The sequence below is a fragment of the Ovis aries genome, chromosome 13 (genome assembly GCF_016772045.2).
Source record: "Ovis aries strain OAR_USU_Benz2616 breed Rambouillet chromosome 13, ARS-UI_Ramb_v3.0, whole genome shotgun sequence".
NCBI classification, from domain to species: domain Eukaryota; kingdom Metazoa; phylum Chordata; class Mammalia; order Artiodactyla; family Bovidae; genus Ovis; species Ovis aries.
In genome coordinates, this window is record NC_056066.1 from 65,965,679 (window position 1) to 65,982,824 (window position 17,146).

A 17,146-nucleotide genomic window follows, 5' to 3' on the forward strand; every position below is an offset into this window, starting at 1 on the left:
AGTGTTCTTGCATCCTATAGACAGAGAAGCCTGGAGGGCTACAGTTTATAGGGTCACAAAGAGACACAAATGATCATAGCATACACAGACACATTTGTATAACTGAATCATTCTGATGTACATCAGAAACTAACACACTGTAAATTAACCATACTTCAATTTTTTAAAAAAATCTGAACTTAGGGTCAGATTTTAATTAATGAGAAAAATTATTTGCAATAGGGAGAATGTTTTGATCTCAGAAATCTGCAAGTGGCTCAAAAAAAAAAAAAAATTTTTTTTTAATAGGATAAAGAAGGGACAAGCAGAGATAACCAGAACCTTTGGAGGAGAAGTGTCCTCAGTCTGACAGGACATTGTCTGGCTGTGGTCAGCTGCAACATCCATCAAGCTATCCTTAGACTTGAACCACTAAAGATCCTCCCACCCTAGTCCCCAGCCTAAGCAAACAGGGCTCCACCCCCAAACTGCAAAAGTTTTCTGAATTTGCAAATCACACCCACTTTCCTATTGAAAACTTCAGAGGGTAAAGCAGAGGTTAAGCTTCACATCCCTTACAGGAAGCTCAGTAGATTTCAAGTGGATGGATGTTTGAACTTGAGCCGATAAAGTTGCTTAAAATTCACAATCTACAAGCCAAGCTGCAAGCTCCTGGGAGTTCAGAGGTCAACTGAGCCACTCTAGGGTTTAGAGTTAGCGAGGGAAACTGCTTTTGGAGAACAAAACATGATCTTCATCAAGTTCTGCAAGTACAGGCACCAAGCGCGCGGAGTCCTACCAGGATGGTACAGTAGGTGATGAGGCTTCAGAGATTAACAAAAATCTTTCCCCGCTAGAAAAACTCCCTGTTGGGAGGGGAGCGGAGGAAACAAACTTTCAAGCACCCAGAGAGTGTGTACTAAGTTGCTTCTGTCGTGTTCGGTATTTTCCGACCCCATGGACTGCAGCCTGCCAGGCTCCTCTGTCCATGGGGATTTTCCAGGCACGAATACTGGAGTGGGTTGCCATGCCCTCCTCCAGGGGAATCTTCCCGACTCCCCCGAGATGCAACCCGCGTCTCTTAATAAGTCTCCTGCATTGGCTGGCGGGTTCACCATTAGCGCCACCTGGGAAGCCCCTTCCCCACATAATCTGTTCATGGCGCTACATCATCAGAGGGGTGTCCCGAACCTGGTGAACATGAGTGACAGCAACCCTCCCACTCAGGTTCTTCTAAAAAAAGGGACCCGAGTCTCGCCTCTCCGGCGCCGGGGTGTTAAGTTCCTGAAGAAGCCCACCAGAGTTAGACCAGCTGACCCCTCTTTCTCCTCCAGGGTTCCAACCCCCAAAGTCCGCCCCCTGCCTACCGGTCCCCAACCCCAGATGCCCCATTTCTCCTTCCTCTCCATCTCAGGTCATCCCTCCTGGGCGCCGCCGCCACAGGTCCATCCTTTCGGGTGCCTCCCGTGTCAAGCCTGCCCCTCCCTTCCTTCGGGTCCCCTTCTCCGAGGGCTCGCCGCCTCAGGTTTCCGCTCTCCGCCTCAGGTCATTCCCTCCTTGGCGCCGCCGCCTCAGTCCACCCCTTCGGGTGCCTCCCGCGTCCGGTCTCCCTCGGCCGCTCTGGCTCCTCTTAGAGGCCCCCGCTCACTGCCTCAGGGCGCCCTCTCTCAGGCCCGGCTGTCCCGGGCAAGGGTGGCCGGCCCCCCGGCCCCTCAGCAACCCAGCTTTGATACCTCGGCAGAGTTTCAGCAGCTCCGAATCGCTGAAGCCGCAGCGCCTTAGGAAGGAGCACACCTGCTCCGGGCCCCAGGTTCGGTAGTCCGGGTCGAGGTCGTGGCTCGGGGACGTCTCTGCGTCTGCAGGAGGGGAGTTTGGCGGCGTTCTTGGGCTGCCATCGCGCCGGGGCCGCTTAGGGGTCTTCTGGGAGTCGGCATTCTGCATGGCTACGCACACACACACCTCGCCTCAGCACACTCAAGAACCCCGGCGCCCGACCCGCGCGCAAGCGCACTCGCAGCTCGGCGCCGGCGGCGAGTCGGCTTAATACTGCCAGGCTGCAGGCCGATAGCGCAGGCGCACTGACAGCTCAGGCCTTGGGGCCAGACAGGCCGCCCACTTCAGTCCCCCAGCCCCCCAGCCCCTGCGCAGGCGCTATGAATGGACCTAAACCGCACCCAGGCATTTACGGTAAACCGAGTGAGTAGAAGGAAAAGTGAGGACAGTGCTAATAAGGCGGGGGGTGGGGGGGGGGTGGTGCCGGCAAAGAGTGTGCCCAGTACAGGCTGCTACAGTCCAGAGCAGAGGATCTTCTGGTGAACTGAACTTCAGACTATCCCAGGTTTACCCTTGGCCGTATTTCAGATGCCCTAAACTTAAAAGAAACCTGAAAGGCCATAAGGTTGCCCTCATCTTAATTACGAAAAAAGTGGGCCGGAAAGAGAACTGGAACATGCTGGAATGAATTCAAACCTGATGTAAAGCCGTCAGCTTGCATTAACAAGTTCTGCAGTATTGCTGGCCAGTTAGAGGGTCTTGGGGATGTCTGTCCATGAACTCTTAGCCCATCTTCAAGTCTCCATACACCAGCAGATGTCAGACTTCTTTCCAAAAGAATCCTCACCCCTTCACTCCATCCCAGCTCCCTGCCCAGAGGAAAGAAAGTGGACAATCTGATAATTTAAAATTTATCTTCAAGGACTTTTACTACCTGGTGGTAGCTGCCTATGAAAATGGCAAGCATCTCGCCTTCATTCTTGCCACCCTGGAGCAGGACCCAAACTTACCTATAAATCTTGATTTGTACAGCTGTAAAAGGATTACTACTGCTACTAAAGCTGATACACCTTCCCATCAACCCAACCATAGACCCCTCTAGGAGATAAAGGTTGGATGAGGCAGATTATGATCAAGCAGCATGAACCTGTCAGTGGTCTTGCAGTTGAGCCAAATATTTTTAGCAAACACTTAGAGCTTCATTGTGTGCCAGGCACTGTTCTAAGGGTTTTGCAAGTATTAATTAAGCATCACAGTAACCTTTAAGTGAAGTGAAGTGAAAGTTGCTCAGGTGTGTCTGACACTTTGCAACCCCATGGACTATACAGTCCATGGAATTTTCCAGGCCAGAATACTGGAGTGAGTAGCCTTTCCCTTCTCCAGGGGATCTTCTCAACCCAGGGATCAAACCCAGGTATCCCACATTGCAGGCTGATTCTTTACCAGCTGAGTCATAAGGGAAGCCCGAGAATACTGGAGTGAGTAGCTTATCCGTTCTCCAGCAGATCTTCCCGACCCAGGAATGGAACTGGGGTTTTCTGCATTGCAAGTGGATTCTTTACTGACTGAGCTATCAGGGAAGCCCACAATAACCTTAAGATGTAAGGAATTGAGGTACAGAGGAATAAGTGATTTGCTCAAAGTCACCCAGCTAGGGAATGATGAAGCCTGAATTTAAACAGGGGGCAATCTAGCTTTTCTCTGAAGCCTCTGCTCCTACTCACTTGCCAACAATTGCTTGCTAATGGAAATTCTGATACAAAATTATTTTATATTAGTTAACCCAAATTTTTCAATTGCTCCCTTATCCCATAGACCCCTGAGGGAAAGTATAGAGAGGTGACCTTGCCCTCCTCTGCACGGAAGGACAGAAGAACCAGGGCCCAAAAAACATATCTTTAAACCCCAGAATATTTTGAGTAAAGAATGTTTTTCAAGACTTGTGAAACCAAAACCACAAGGGCAAGGAAGTCAAAGAGACACGTAACATATATATGTGAAAGATATATATTTAAACTTGAACATGGCTGTTTGAAAATTTATGTTTATAAGACTTGTGGGAAAACCTGCCCTGACAGCAAGGTTTCTTGGACAGTAGAAGGTGATATAAGCAGGGTTTTAAGTTTAATCAGTTGGGTTTGTTCAAAGCAGTTGCTTTTGAGAAATTAATTTTCTATTTGTTTTTGCTTGTTAAAGAGTTGTTTTTGCTTGTTAAAGAGTATGATTTATGCCATAGCTATTATGTTTCCCCTAATCTACTTCATAGGGCCCCTAAATCTTACACAAAGTTGGTTGGTTTCTTGTGGAAGGTCACATGGCTGGTAAGTGACAGACTCAAGATTCAGAACTGACTCCAAAACTTGGATGGTTTCTAGTTTGCTGCTTTACTTCCACTTGGTCCTGGTGATTCTGTTTCATCCAGTCATTCCACAACCTGGAAACAAATGCCTACTAGACACAGGCCCTCTGCTCTGGTCATATTGAGAGAAATGAATATTCACGAGCTCCTCTGATGTCAATCTCACCATAGTTAGAACTAGAAAAAAACAACTCAAAGTTCAATTAATTTAAGGCCCCTTGTTTAATGACCTTGAATACCCTCAGCAAGTCCTCCCTGCTCTTCCAAGCTAGCTTCCACCCACCCAGCTGAATTGGGCAATTTTATTCCTGGCACCATTAACTTTGTGGTTTTACATCTCTCCACAACTTCCTCTTCAACCAGCACTGCTAGTTCTCAGTGCCATCTAGCACCACTCCCTGGTTCTCTCATTGAACCTAACCTCCTCAAGGACCTTGTCTGTTCCATCTGCCAAATTCCCAAAGCAAGCCAAAATTCTTTTTTTTTTTTTAAATATATAGATTTCTTTGTCTGATAAAAATAATGTTCAAGAAAGAAAACTTGGAAAACAAAATGTGTATATACACACATACAGATCCAAAGATACAGATCCTGCTACATACAGATCCTGGTGCATGCCCCATAAGTCTTTTTCTTTTTTCTTTTTTCATAAGTCTTTTTTGGTTCATTGATGCAGAAACTTATCTGCATGTTTGTCAGGGAATTCTTTGTTAAAAAAAAAAAAAGAGTGAACTGGCAAAATGATAATAGCTAACATATTTGATCCCATCACTTCATGGGAAACAGATGGGGAAACAGTGGAAACAGTGTCAGACTTTATTTTTGGGGGCTCCAAAATCACTGCAGATGGTGATTGCAGCCATGAAATTAAAAGACACTTACTCCTTGGAAGGAAAGTTATGACCAATCTAGATAGCATATTCAAAAGCAGAGACATTACTTTGCCAACAAAGGTCCGACTAGTCAAGGCTATGGTTTTTCCAGTGGTCATGTATGGATGTGAGAGTTGGGCTATGAAGAAGGCTGAGCGCCGAAGAATTGATGCTTTTGAACTGTGGTATTGAAGAAGATTCTTGAGAGTCCCTTGGACTGTAAGGAGATCCAACCAGTCCATCCTAAAGATCAGTCCTGGGTGTTCATTGGAAGGACTGAGGCTGAAACTCCAATACTTTGGCCACCTCATGCAAAGAGTTGACTCATTGGAAAAGACCCTGATGCTGGGAGGGATTGGGGGCAGGAGGAGAAGGGGATGACAGAGGATGAGATGGCTGGATGGCATCACCGACTTGATGCACATGAGTTTGAGAGAACTCCGGGAGCTGATGATGGACAGGGAGGCCTGGCATGCTGCAATTCATGGGGTCGCAAAGAGTCAGACACAACAGAGAGACTGAACTGAACTGAACTGAACATATTTGAGTACCTACTATGAATCAGATAGTCTATTTGTGCTTTACTTTATATACATAATTTCCAATCCTTATAACAATGTCATTAGATAGGTATTATACTAGCTGGTCCTCTTTGGTTATAAATACATTCATTCATTCATTCCATCAATATTAATATATACTGGGTACGTACTAATTTGTTTGGCACCTGGGACACAACAATGAACCAAAGAAACAAAAACCCCTGCCCCAGTGAAACATATTCTAGCTGGGGGAGACTGGCAATGAATAATAGTCTAATTAACAAGAATAAAGTTAGAAGATGGTACTTTGGAACAAAGTTTTTAAAGAGGAGTAGAGGAGGAGGATAGAGTCACAGTTTTGAGTAGCGGGGAAACTTTTGAGAACATGAAATTTCTTCCTCAACCATGCAGGTATCTGGAGGAAAAGCATTCCAGACAAAGAGAACACCAAGTGCAAAGGCTTTTGAAGCAGGAGCATGCTGGGTGTTAAGAAATAGCAAAGAGACCAGTGTGGATGGGCAAAGTGAGCAAAGGGGAAGTACTAAGAGATTAAGTCAAGGAGGGTGCAAATCATGTGGAAACATGAGGGCTACCAGCTGCAAGTTGCTTTAAGGTCCCATCTTTATGGCTTCATATCTAGAAATAAAAGAAAGCCTCTGCTCCTCCAGTTTAAATGTAAGGGAATGACTTCAACAAGTCTGGATTGCTTTCATTCCTGGACCAGTTGTGTTATGAAATGATTGACCTAATCAGGATATATGTTACCCCTTGGGTTAGAGGGCAAGGTCTAGTATCAGGAAGAAGAGACTTATTTCTGGACAAAGATTCCTGGTGTTATTTAAGAAATTTGGAAATGAAGCCCAGGGAGGTGAAATGACTTGCCAAAGGCCACACCCTTGTGTTAAGTGCTTTGGGATTTGAACCTAGATCAGCCAGGTGATGCTAGTGGTAAAAAACCTGCCTGCCAGTGCAGCAGACGTGAGACAAAGATTTGATCCCTGGGTTGGGAAGATCCCCTGGAGAAGGGCGTGGCAACCCACTCCAGTACTCTTGCCTGGAGAATCCCGTGGACCGAGGAGCCTGGCAGGCTACAGTTCATAGGTTCGCAGAGTCAGACATGACTGAAGCAACTTAGCACACACGCACAGCCTTGAAAACCACTGTTCTGTTCCGTAACTTGAGCTGGGTATAAGTTCTATTGCTTTTAGGCAGTCACAGGGAGTGGCCAACTCTTCCTATAGAGTTTCACTTATGGTGACTTCCTAGGAGTGCCTCAGTGTATGGGGTGGAGTGACCATGTATTTGGGAGTTAGGATGCTCAAACATTTGAGGGAGTGGCCAGACTTCAGTGGGTTGCTCCTGAGTAAACATAGTTCATGAATCCTTTTAAACTTACTGCTTACAGCCAGTCTCCACTTGTATTTCAACTTATATTCAACTTTGTACTCAGTCGTCTCCTCAGTGGTCTTGTGTCTTTAGGGGTAAATCCTCTCAGTTCCAAACCTCCCAGTACAGTCAAGGTTCTGAGCCTTTATTTGGGGGTCCTCTGCGGCTGGCTTTCTCTGGAAAGGGAATGGTTCATCTTGGTCAGTACTCGGTTGTGGGGAATTAGGTTTCTAAAGGCACTGCCATTGTTCAGAACTCCAGATCAATTAATGTTTAAAACTTATGGGCCTTCCTCTTGTAAATTTCTTTTGCGTTGGACTAAAATCACGTGCAATGATTTGAAACTCTGTTGGTCTACTTTTGGCTTGTTCAGAATTTCAAAATTAGTTTATTTGTGTGCTCAACTGGAGAAAAACTATAGTACAAAACAAACAGAATGTGAAGCGTATTTCAATTCATATTTTGAGGCCTCCAATCATAATTAATGTATCTGCTACTATTGCTTCCCCCTGAGAAACTAACTCACAATTATGTCAAAAGATTTCCAAGCTAGAAAAATCCTCTGAGGCTTCTGAGAACTCTCTTTTTCCAAATCTTTTTTTTCTGTCCCTCTGAGTATCTGTCATAAAGCTCTCCTCATTGCTATCCATCTCTTTCTGAACTTCCTTATTTTTTTGTAACACTGAACTTGATCCCCTGCAGAAGACTATCCATACTGCCCATCCGGTAATGGCAGCCCATTTTATTTTTTTTTTATTTATTTTTTTTTTATAGAGACAAGATTTATTTATACCATAAATATTTCAACAAATTCCACTTTCTACGATGAGTTCAATCTTCACAAAAGTAGGATGAACAGCACCTGTTTCCACTAGGATCCATAGAGCGTGAAAATCTTAATGATGACCACCAGAAAGGTCAGCACGGTTGATATCACAGATTTTTCAGTGTTCCAATACAAGTTCTACCCAAATCCATAAAGAAAGACATACGCATAGGAAACTACAAATTGAAAGCAAGTCTATTGAGATAAATATTGGACTTCAATTGTATGAATCTTTAAGGCATAACTGCAGACATTCTTCAGACATTCTTCAAATTCATAGAATGACAACAAAGTATGGCTACGTACAATCCATTCGGTTTTATAAACCACTCATGAATAACCTCACAAGCCATTTGAAACCAGATGACAATTTCAAATAGCTTTGATCTACAAACAAGGCTGTAAGACAGAAAGTTAAAATCGAAATACATGAAGTAAATCCTCAATAGATATGAAAACATCCCATGGTAGTGAAGTCAATTAGCATTAGTTATTAGGGCTTTCATGCACAGACTCATCTCTGATCGATGTGATCCCAATTCATATTTGGCAAAAAATACGAAAGCTGATCTTAACAGTCATATTATTTTTCTTTGTACCCCTGAAAAGAAAAATGAACATGAAAAACTAAATTAAGCTTGGAGGCTCACATTTCCCAATCGGTATACAAAGCAACAGCATGTCAAACTTTCTAATTCACATATGCATTTAAATGAAATTGGATGAAATACCCCTAAATAAACACATACTTCTATGCCCAATGTTTCACAAGGCAGAAAACGCTCAATGAATGAAACTGAGAGGGTAACAGCCAGGAAGGCCAGAGGTCTCCAAAGGGAGGAAATGGGGTGCAAGTGTCAGACAGTTGTTATCTGTCACTTCCGAGGCAGGAGGAAACAAGCTGTTATCTTTTTTCCCCTTCTTGATACAAATTTAAAAAGAGATTTTTCTCTTACAATTCTGTGTTGCTATGATGACACCTGGTTCCGCCTGAACTTCACTTTTCTCATACTTTGAGCTGACCAAGGCATTTTTCTCATGGAAAGGTTTGCCTTAAGCTATGTGAATGTACTATGTATTTACCCTAGACTCTATCTTCAAGTAGGTTCTGCCTAAAGGCTCAGAACTGACTTGACAAACCAATATGCTTTACTCATACATGGCTCTCCTGATCTATGTGAATGAAGCTATCCATTTGCTCATATCAATCGTTTTATGGCCCAGGATGACTCACCTGGTGCCACGGTCATCTCCATATATCTTGTGGGTGAGGGGTCTGCTGCCATTCCTTTCTCTAATGAGTAGACTGCTAGTAGCTAGATAACATCCAGCCAAAGATGAGTAGGGGGGCACTCTTTCTGCCCCCTTCTGATGTCTATGTCAGAAGCTTTCTCTCTTTTATACTTTAATAAAACGTTGGGACACAAAAGCTCTGACTGATCAAGCCTCATCACTGGCCCCGGGTTGAATTCTTCCTCTAAGGAGCCCAAGAATTCAAGCATCTTTCATGGTTAGACAACAACCTTTCCAAACAATGGTCTTTTCAAAAAAAAAAAATGATGATAAGTGATGAGTATGCATATGTCTACGAATGAAATGGGACCTATATGTCAAACCACATAAAAATATATCTTCCCTCAACATACATATAACAAAACCAGGCCTTCACATGCATCGATTCTCCAACTATCAAGTCATACAAATATGGATGTAAAATATCACAATACATTCCAAAGTTTAAAAGTGATGGATATTGACTTTCGCCCGCTGGTGCTTCTTTTTATGTCATCTCCATTATATTAGCTATGACAACGAATCATGTGCTGTGCGAAGTCACTTACATTGTGTCCAACTCCTTGGGATCATATGGACTAGGCCCCACCAGGCTCCTCTCTCCATGAGATTCTCTAGGCAAAGATACTGGAGGGGGTTGCCATGCTCTCCCTCAGGAGATCTTCCTGCCCCAGGGATGGAATCCATACCTCCCATGTCTCCTGCATGGGTATGTTCTGCATGTTCTTTACCACTAGAACCACCTGGGAAGCCCCAAGACACATGAACATCAGTGGATTTGGGGATCCACGGGGCATATACAGAACCATTCCTCCAACAAAACTGAAGAATGACTTTAAAATCTCAAACAAAACATGAGTATATGTGTTCACAAACTTCATGGAGCAAGGGTTTCTTCGATCTGAAAACTGGCATCGATGAAGGACTGTGTGAAGAATACTTCAAAGTCTATTTGGCAAACACAGCCTACGTTGGCTATATTTAGTCCTCAGTTGAATGGAATGTCATGAGTACTGGTCATTTCAAATAAGTAGCCTATGACGCTGTTTACACTTATTGGGACGCGTGGTATACCACATTCACACATTTCAGTAGCATTGGTGCAAAAACGATACATTTCTCAGGGGAAGCTTCTACATGGACTCCTGGGATCAGAGCTCTAACTCATACACACATACTTTCCCTTTTAAAATGATCCTGCATGATAAGCAAACAAAACACTGGATGAACACCTAGACGGTGAGCTCTGTACTAAATGATTTTAAAGCCAGTAGATGGAATGAGCTGATGAGGAAGACTACAAACGAGTCATCTTCTTCAACTTGGTCAAACTGCTCATAGTCATACAAGTGAATGAAAAGTTGAGCCTGTTGTCATTAAATCCAGATGAAGTTCAAGGGAAGCTGCAATGCTCACTGCCCGTGAAGGAGTCCACGTGGAATGAAGAAGTAGTGTGGGAAGTCTATTAGTAACCACCATGTCTTGGGTCCTCTGGATGACCTACGATGCAGGGAACACGGGTTCAATTCCTGTGTAGGAGATTCCACACGCCCAGGGGCAACGAAGCCCTTGAACAGCTCTTGAAGTTTGCATGCTCCAGAGCCCAAGTTCTGTGGCCCACAGCCCTGCGCTCTGCTCGCTGGATGCCAATCGACGGGGACCCAGGAGCCCACGAAACGAGCATTCCCAGCTGCAATGGCGAGCCCTGAGAGCCCTGGCCCCCGACGCGCCGCCATGTTCATCCCGCCCTGGCAGCCCATTTTAAAGCCAGGTCCAATGAGGATGGCACCACACCATTACATATATCCTCTGGACTAAGGCATGTAAATCTACCCTTCAAGCACTATTAATTGGACATGCTCTTTAGCATGCCATTTAGCATGTCCAGTTAATAGTGACATGACAAAGCTAACCAACAATGTTGCCTGGGCAAAACATAATTTTTTTTTTTTTTTACATCTCAGTTAGAAATCTCCCTAATACAAAGAAACAAACTGAGGATAAAGTAGTTGGATGGGTGGATCAGCCTATGGTGTTATTTACAGTAAGTTATACCTTATGAATCTTTGTGAAAGTGGAAATGTAGTTCTAGAGGCAGTTCATATTTCACCCGTTCCTTTTCATCATTCCCCACATCTCTCATGTTTATCTCAAAGGCTTGTAACCTCTCTGGGAACTCTTATCTAGACCACCTCCCTCCAATTCCTAAAATTGAAAAAAAACAAAAAAAGGAGGGGGAAGGGAGAGAAGAAGACTTTTAAATATACAGCTGCTGGAGTTCCCTGGTGGCGCAGTGGATAAGAATCAGCCTGCCAATGCAGGACACGGATTTGATAACTGACCTGGGAAGATTCCACGTGTCTCAGAGCAAGTAAGCCTGTGTGCCACAACTACTGAGCCCACGTGCTACACCTAGTGAAGCCCGCATGCCTTAGAACCCATACCCTGCAACAAAAGAAAGCACTGCAATGACAAGCCCATGCACCACAATGAAGAGTAGCTTCTGCTCGCTGCAGCTAGAGAAAACCTGAAAGCAGCAAGAAGGCAGGCCCAGGAACCAAAAATAAAGTGAATAAATAAATTGTTAAAGATAAATAAATAAAAATACAAGCTGCCATAGAAGTACCTTTGCCCAGAAATCCAGTTTAAGAAAAGTTTTAAAACAAAAACTATAAGGTCTCTGTTTGCATCTGTCTGTATGTTCATGTGTGTGTGTTAGTCCCTCAGTCGTGTCTGACTCTTTCCGACCCTGTGGACTGTAGCCCACCAGGCTCCTCTGTCCATGGACTGCCCAGGCAAAGATACTGGAGTGCCTTGCCATTTCCTTTACCAGGGGATCTTCCCGACCCAGGGATTGAACCTGGGTCTCCTGCATTGTAGGCAGATGCTTTACTATATGAGCTATTAGGGAAGACCATGTTTATATGTGTCTATATATAAATATATTGTGAATGAAGTGAAGTGAAGTCGCTTAGTCGTGTCCAACTCTTTGCGACCCCATGGACAGTAGCCAACCAGGCTCCTCTGTCCATGGGATTTTCCAGGCAATAATACTGGAGTGGGTTGCCATTTCCTTCTCCAGGGAATCTTCCCAACCCAGGGATCAAACCTGGGTCTCCTGCATTATAGGCAGACGCTTTACTGTCTGAGCTACCAGGGAAGTCCTACCTTTGGATAGTGCTGCTAAAATGAATCTGTAAAAGAGTTCTATTTCATTGGCTTAACACAAACAAGCACTATATAAATTAAGTCTATTTGCAAAAATGTAATAGAACCTAACCCAAATGTTTTTCAAGTTCACATGATCTAGGGTGAATCTTTAGGAAATAAAAGCTAGTTTAAGTTTGTTGGTTTAATACAGACATTCCTTTAGCATTGCCAACATTAAGTATAACACTTTTTAAGGAGTTTTAAAAAAATAAGTTTATATATTTATTATTTATTTCTGGCTGTGCTAGGTCTTTGTTGCTGTGCACAGTTTTTCTTTAGTTGTGGTGAACACGGGCCCTAGGGCATGTGAGCTTCAGTAGCTGTAGCTCATGGGCTCTGGAGCACTCTGGCTCAGCAGATGTGGTACATAGGCTTAGTTGCCCCTTGAGATGTGGAATCGTCTCAGGCTAGGGATTGAACCCATGTCTCCTGCATTGGCAGGTGGATTTGTAACCCCTGATCACCAGGAAAATCTCAAGTATAATGTTTTATTCTACTTAGGTTTACTAAAAGTCAAATAAGCTCATGTTATCTCTGTTACAAAATTTGTCAGTCATGACTGATGTTATCTAATGTTTGGTGAAGTATTTTAATAGGAGATCTAAACATGTTTGTTAAGAACAAATGAATTAAATGTAAATAAGTTGAGTTTTTAGGCAAACTTTTTAGCAATGATATAGCTGCTTAAAATCCATGGGGTCACAAAGAGTTGGCTACAACTTACGCACTGAACAATAACTTAAAATAGTTTCCCAGGGGGGCTTCCCTGGTGGTCCAGTGGCTAAGACTCTGTGCTCCCAAAGCAGGGGGCCTGGGTTCAATCCCTGGTTAGGGAACCATATCCCACATGCCACAGCTAAAGATCCTGCATACCAGAAAGTAAAGATCCCATGTGCCGCAACTAAGACCCCAGGTAACCAAATAAATATTTTAAATAAATAAAATGGTTTCTCAAATCTCACTGGTAACTTACACCCTTAGAGTTTTACTAAATTAATAAGTTAAATTTTAAGTTAAATTCATTGAATATCTAAGTTATTTCCAAATAATTTCCAAATTAGATATTGAATTAATTACTGAACATAGACTTCTTTTTACAGAGAAACTAAAGTATTTGATGCCAGTCTGAGAAATTTTCTATGAGAAAGCACTTTTCTAGAAATGATAAAAATTATGTATAAGGTTGCCAATATACAGAATGCCAATGTAAAACATAGTTCATAATTGCTATTTAGTTCTTATTCATTTTCAAATTAAAGTTTTCTAAGGATTTTTAAGTGGGGAAGTTAAAAATCTTAAGGATTTTTAAGTTGGTGTTGGAGAAGACTCTTGAGAGTCCCTTGGACTGCAAGGAGATCCAACCAGTCCATCCTAAAGGAAATCAGTCCTGAATATTCATTGGAAGAACAGATGCTGAAGCTGAAGCTCCAATAATTTATCCACCTGATGTGAAGAACTGACTCATTGGAAAAGACCCTAATACTGGGAAAGATTGAAGGAAGGCAGGAGGAGAAGGAGATGATAGAGGATGAGATGGTTGGATGGCATCACCGACTCAAAGGATATGAGTTTGAGCAAGGTCTGGGAGTTGGTGATGGACAGGGAGGCCTAGCATGCTGAGGTCCATGGGGTCACAGAGTCAGACACAAATAAACAATTGAACTGAAGGATTTTTAAAAAATGCTAATATATGTGATTAAAGCTAAATAAAAAGACAAATAAGTAAAAACATCTCCATATATGAGGAAAGTAGGATGTCTATTTTCCGTAAAAGAAAGTTTATGAAGAAGGAATCTTTAGGAAGGACTTTCATGCCTGGTTAAGACTAGAAATGATTGAAATGAATTTAATTAAATGAGTTTTAATATCAAAAGTAAACTGGTACAAAATTGGAATTTGTTTTTCTGTGTTTAAAGGACAAAGTATTTTTTTTTTCCTAATGGTCTGTTCTTCAAATAAGAGATTATGAAAGGTTTTCTTTTTAACTTTAAGTAAGCAATATGTTTGGCTTTCTCCCTCTGTTAAAAGGACAGTTTTTTGTTTTTGATTTTTTTTCCTATCTGTCTGCTCTTGATAATAAGAAATAAGGAAGATTTTTCTTTACCTTTAAGTAATATGCCTAGGGAAAAAAACAAAGATCTTGTGTCTTATCAAAATAATCATGTCTTTATCATATGATAACTTAAGTAATGCAAGTCCTCTTGATAACTAAGATTTGCTCAGAACTGTGGTGGTGGTTCAGTCGCTCAGTGATGTCCGACTCTTTGCGACCCCATGAACTGCCAGGTTCCACTATCCATGGGATTCTCCAGGCAAGAATACTGGAGTGGGTTGTCATTTCCTTCTCCAGGGGATTTTCCAGATGTAGGGATCCAACTCAGATCTCCTGCATTGCAGGTGTTCTTTTGCACTGCAGGGGGACTCTTTGCCTCTGAGCCCTCTGAGAAGCCTAACCTTCCATATTTGCCTGTGAATTCTTTGTTATTTTAGTTAAATGAATAGCTAAGCATTGTTTCACAGTGATATATGATCCTATTTGATGATTTTAAAACTTTTTGGATATTTTTGACAGACTTACCCAAATCAAATTCCAAATGAATTTTTTGACTTAGAACTAACTTGAGATAAGAGATATTCTAGAGATCTCAAAGATTTATTCTCTCATTGTAAAGGAAGAGATATTAAACTAATTAGATATACTCGATATGTTTAAATTGTAGGGGAAGAATTGTCAAATAAGCAATGGTTAGCCTTCTTTATGTTGTGTCTATATGGGTATGTGTTTTAGGTGTTCAAGAAATTATGTGAAATTCCTAGAAGTCTGATATGTCCTGACATAAAATGTTGTCTGTCATCAAATAGAGGCTCACACTAAAAGGAATGAGTATAAGGGGAAAGTCCTAGCTGACTTTCATGCAAAGGCAGCAGCAACAGAATATGTAAATATTGTGGCATTTGTGGATGAAATCCATTCTGCTTCTTCAGAAGAACTGACCTCTTGTTGTCAGACTTTTCCTATCCTGATATCTTGTAACATGGCAACAGACTGCTCCTGAATCAGAGAAATTAAGATGGGTAAACACTGGATGTAAATTAAATTAACAGTGGGGGCTACAGGAAAACCAGAACAACTGCTTGGTACTTCCTGGCTTCCTGGCAAACTAAGTTTTGTTTTTTGGTTTTTTTTTTTTTCAGTCTTTGCACTCTACCTACCATAGCACATTTATGATGACTAATCATTTAAGCTGCTGTCGTCCAAAGCACTGTCTTTGGTTTTGCTTACTCTCAGATCTACACCTTCAGGAAAAAACAGACTGGTGACTGTATCTACTTACTGGAAATGACACCTTAACAGTGATGTCTTCCAACCTTGCTGGAGGGGACCTTTACAGGTATTGTTAACTAAATTTGTGCTGCTAAACCTAAGGACATTGACGCATAGATTCATGTTTCTCATTTAAAGAAGGTACCGTCTCCTTCCTGGATGTCACAACAAGTCTACAGACCTGAAAGCAAAGTTAATCAGACAAAGTTCAGGATAATGAAGCAGATGAAATCTGTTGTGAACGGCTTTCCCAAGATTCTGGACCGCATGGACCGTCTAGTGCAGGAGTCTCTAGCCTCCAGGATCTAATGCCTGATGACCTGAGGTGGAGCTGATGTAATAATAATAATAGAAATAAAGTGCACAAGTGTAATGCACTTGAATAATCACAAAACTGGTCCCTGGTGCTAAAAAGGTTGAGAACTGCTGAATGTCATACAATAAGTCATATGAAAAAAACAAATAATTGCTATGAATGACCTAATACCAGGTCTTGGAGAAATACTAAAAGGAATAATGATAGCTAGACATCTGGAGATGACTGACCACTCCAATAAGATTCTTCCTAATAAAGCTTTTTGAACTTTTCTTATTTTGAGTGCCTCTGAAGTCTCACTTCCTAGATTACTCCTTGTTGCTCAAATATGGCCATAAACTTTCTAAAACCGTATCTTTCACATAGACACCTTTTTCCCTCCTCTGTGTGACAAGACTCTCTGGGAAGAGCCTTCCTAGCACAGGGGAAGTTGATGCTGATCTCAAATAACCAGATGGTTGATCATTGATGCCTCCCAAAGAAAGATCTTGATCAAAAGGGGGAAATGGGAAAGAAAAGTCAAAATGGAGTAGGTATTGCTAAGAGAGGTCACTAAGATGGAGCTGAAAGGCCATTGAGGAAACAGGACTTGTGCATATCTCAGCCTGGAGGGAAACTGAACTTTGACCATTTTTGTCTTAACACAGGCATCCAGAACATCTGCCAGAAATTCAAGATACTTATTGACCTTACCCCAAAACAACTAGTGGCAGTTTATTCCTTAATAGCAAATGCTTCTTTATGTCAGAGTCAATGACAAGTCTCACCCAAACACAAAACTGTCACAACCTTGTGACTTTTGTCTTGTAAGCCTGATTCATTTTCTTCTCCTGAGCACTCTTTTGGTTTTCACCTAAATCTATGTCTCCTGAACTGCAATTCTTAATACCCTAACGAAGTCTTTGTATGTAACCCAGAAGCACATTTGCAGAACATTTATTATGTCACCTTTTGCCCTACCTCCAGTTACTTTTATCCCACAACTAAGACTGTTACCAAACTGAACTTGGGTCCACTTACCTCCTGTGCAGCAAAAACAATTTATTAACACCTGGTTGTAGTGATGAAAGGGCTTCCCTGGTAGCTCAGCTGGTAAAGAATCCGCCTGCAATGCAGGAGACCTGGGTTCGATCCCTGGGTTGGGAAGGTCCCCTGGAGAAGGGAACAGCTACCTACTCCAGTATTCTGGCCTGGAGAATTCCATGGACTGTATAGTCCATGGGGTTGCAAAAGTTGGACATGACTGAGCGACTTTCACTTTCAGT

General features: G+C 42.4%; 1 protein-coding gene and 1 long non-coding RNA gene across 8 annotated transcripts in view; one reads left to right on the plus strand and one right to left on the minus strand.

Moving 5' to 3' along the window:
* The window catches only part of SAMHD1 (SAM and HD domain containing deoxynucleoside triphosphate triphosphohydrolase 1), a 75,571-nt gene extending 64,796 nt beyond the window's left edge, over positions 1-10,775 (minus strand). For all 7 annotated transcript variants that reach the window (XM_004014555.5, XM_042230348.2, XM_027977171.3 and 4 more), the window contains exon 1: positions 1,713-10,775. In XM_004014555.5, the coding sequence (XP_004014604.2) occupies positions 1,713-1,920 (208 nt within the window). In that variant the 5' untranslated portion in view covers positions 1,921-10,775. The remainder of the gene's footprint in view (positions 1-1,712) is intronic.
* On the plus strand, positions 2,046-16,153 carry LOC121816259 (uncharacterized). The gene is made up of 2 exons (XR_006055773.2): positions 2,046-2,175; positions 15,436-16,153. It is a non-coding gene; the product is annotated as an uncharacterized LOC121816259 (long non-coding RNA).
* Positions 16,154-17,146: the final 993 nt, after the last annotated feature.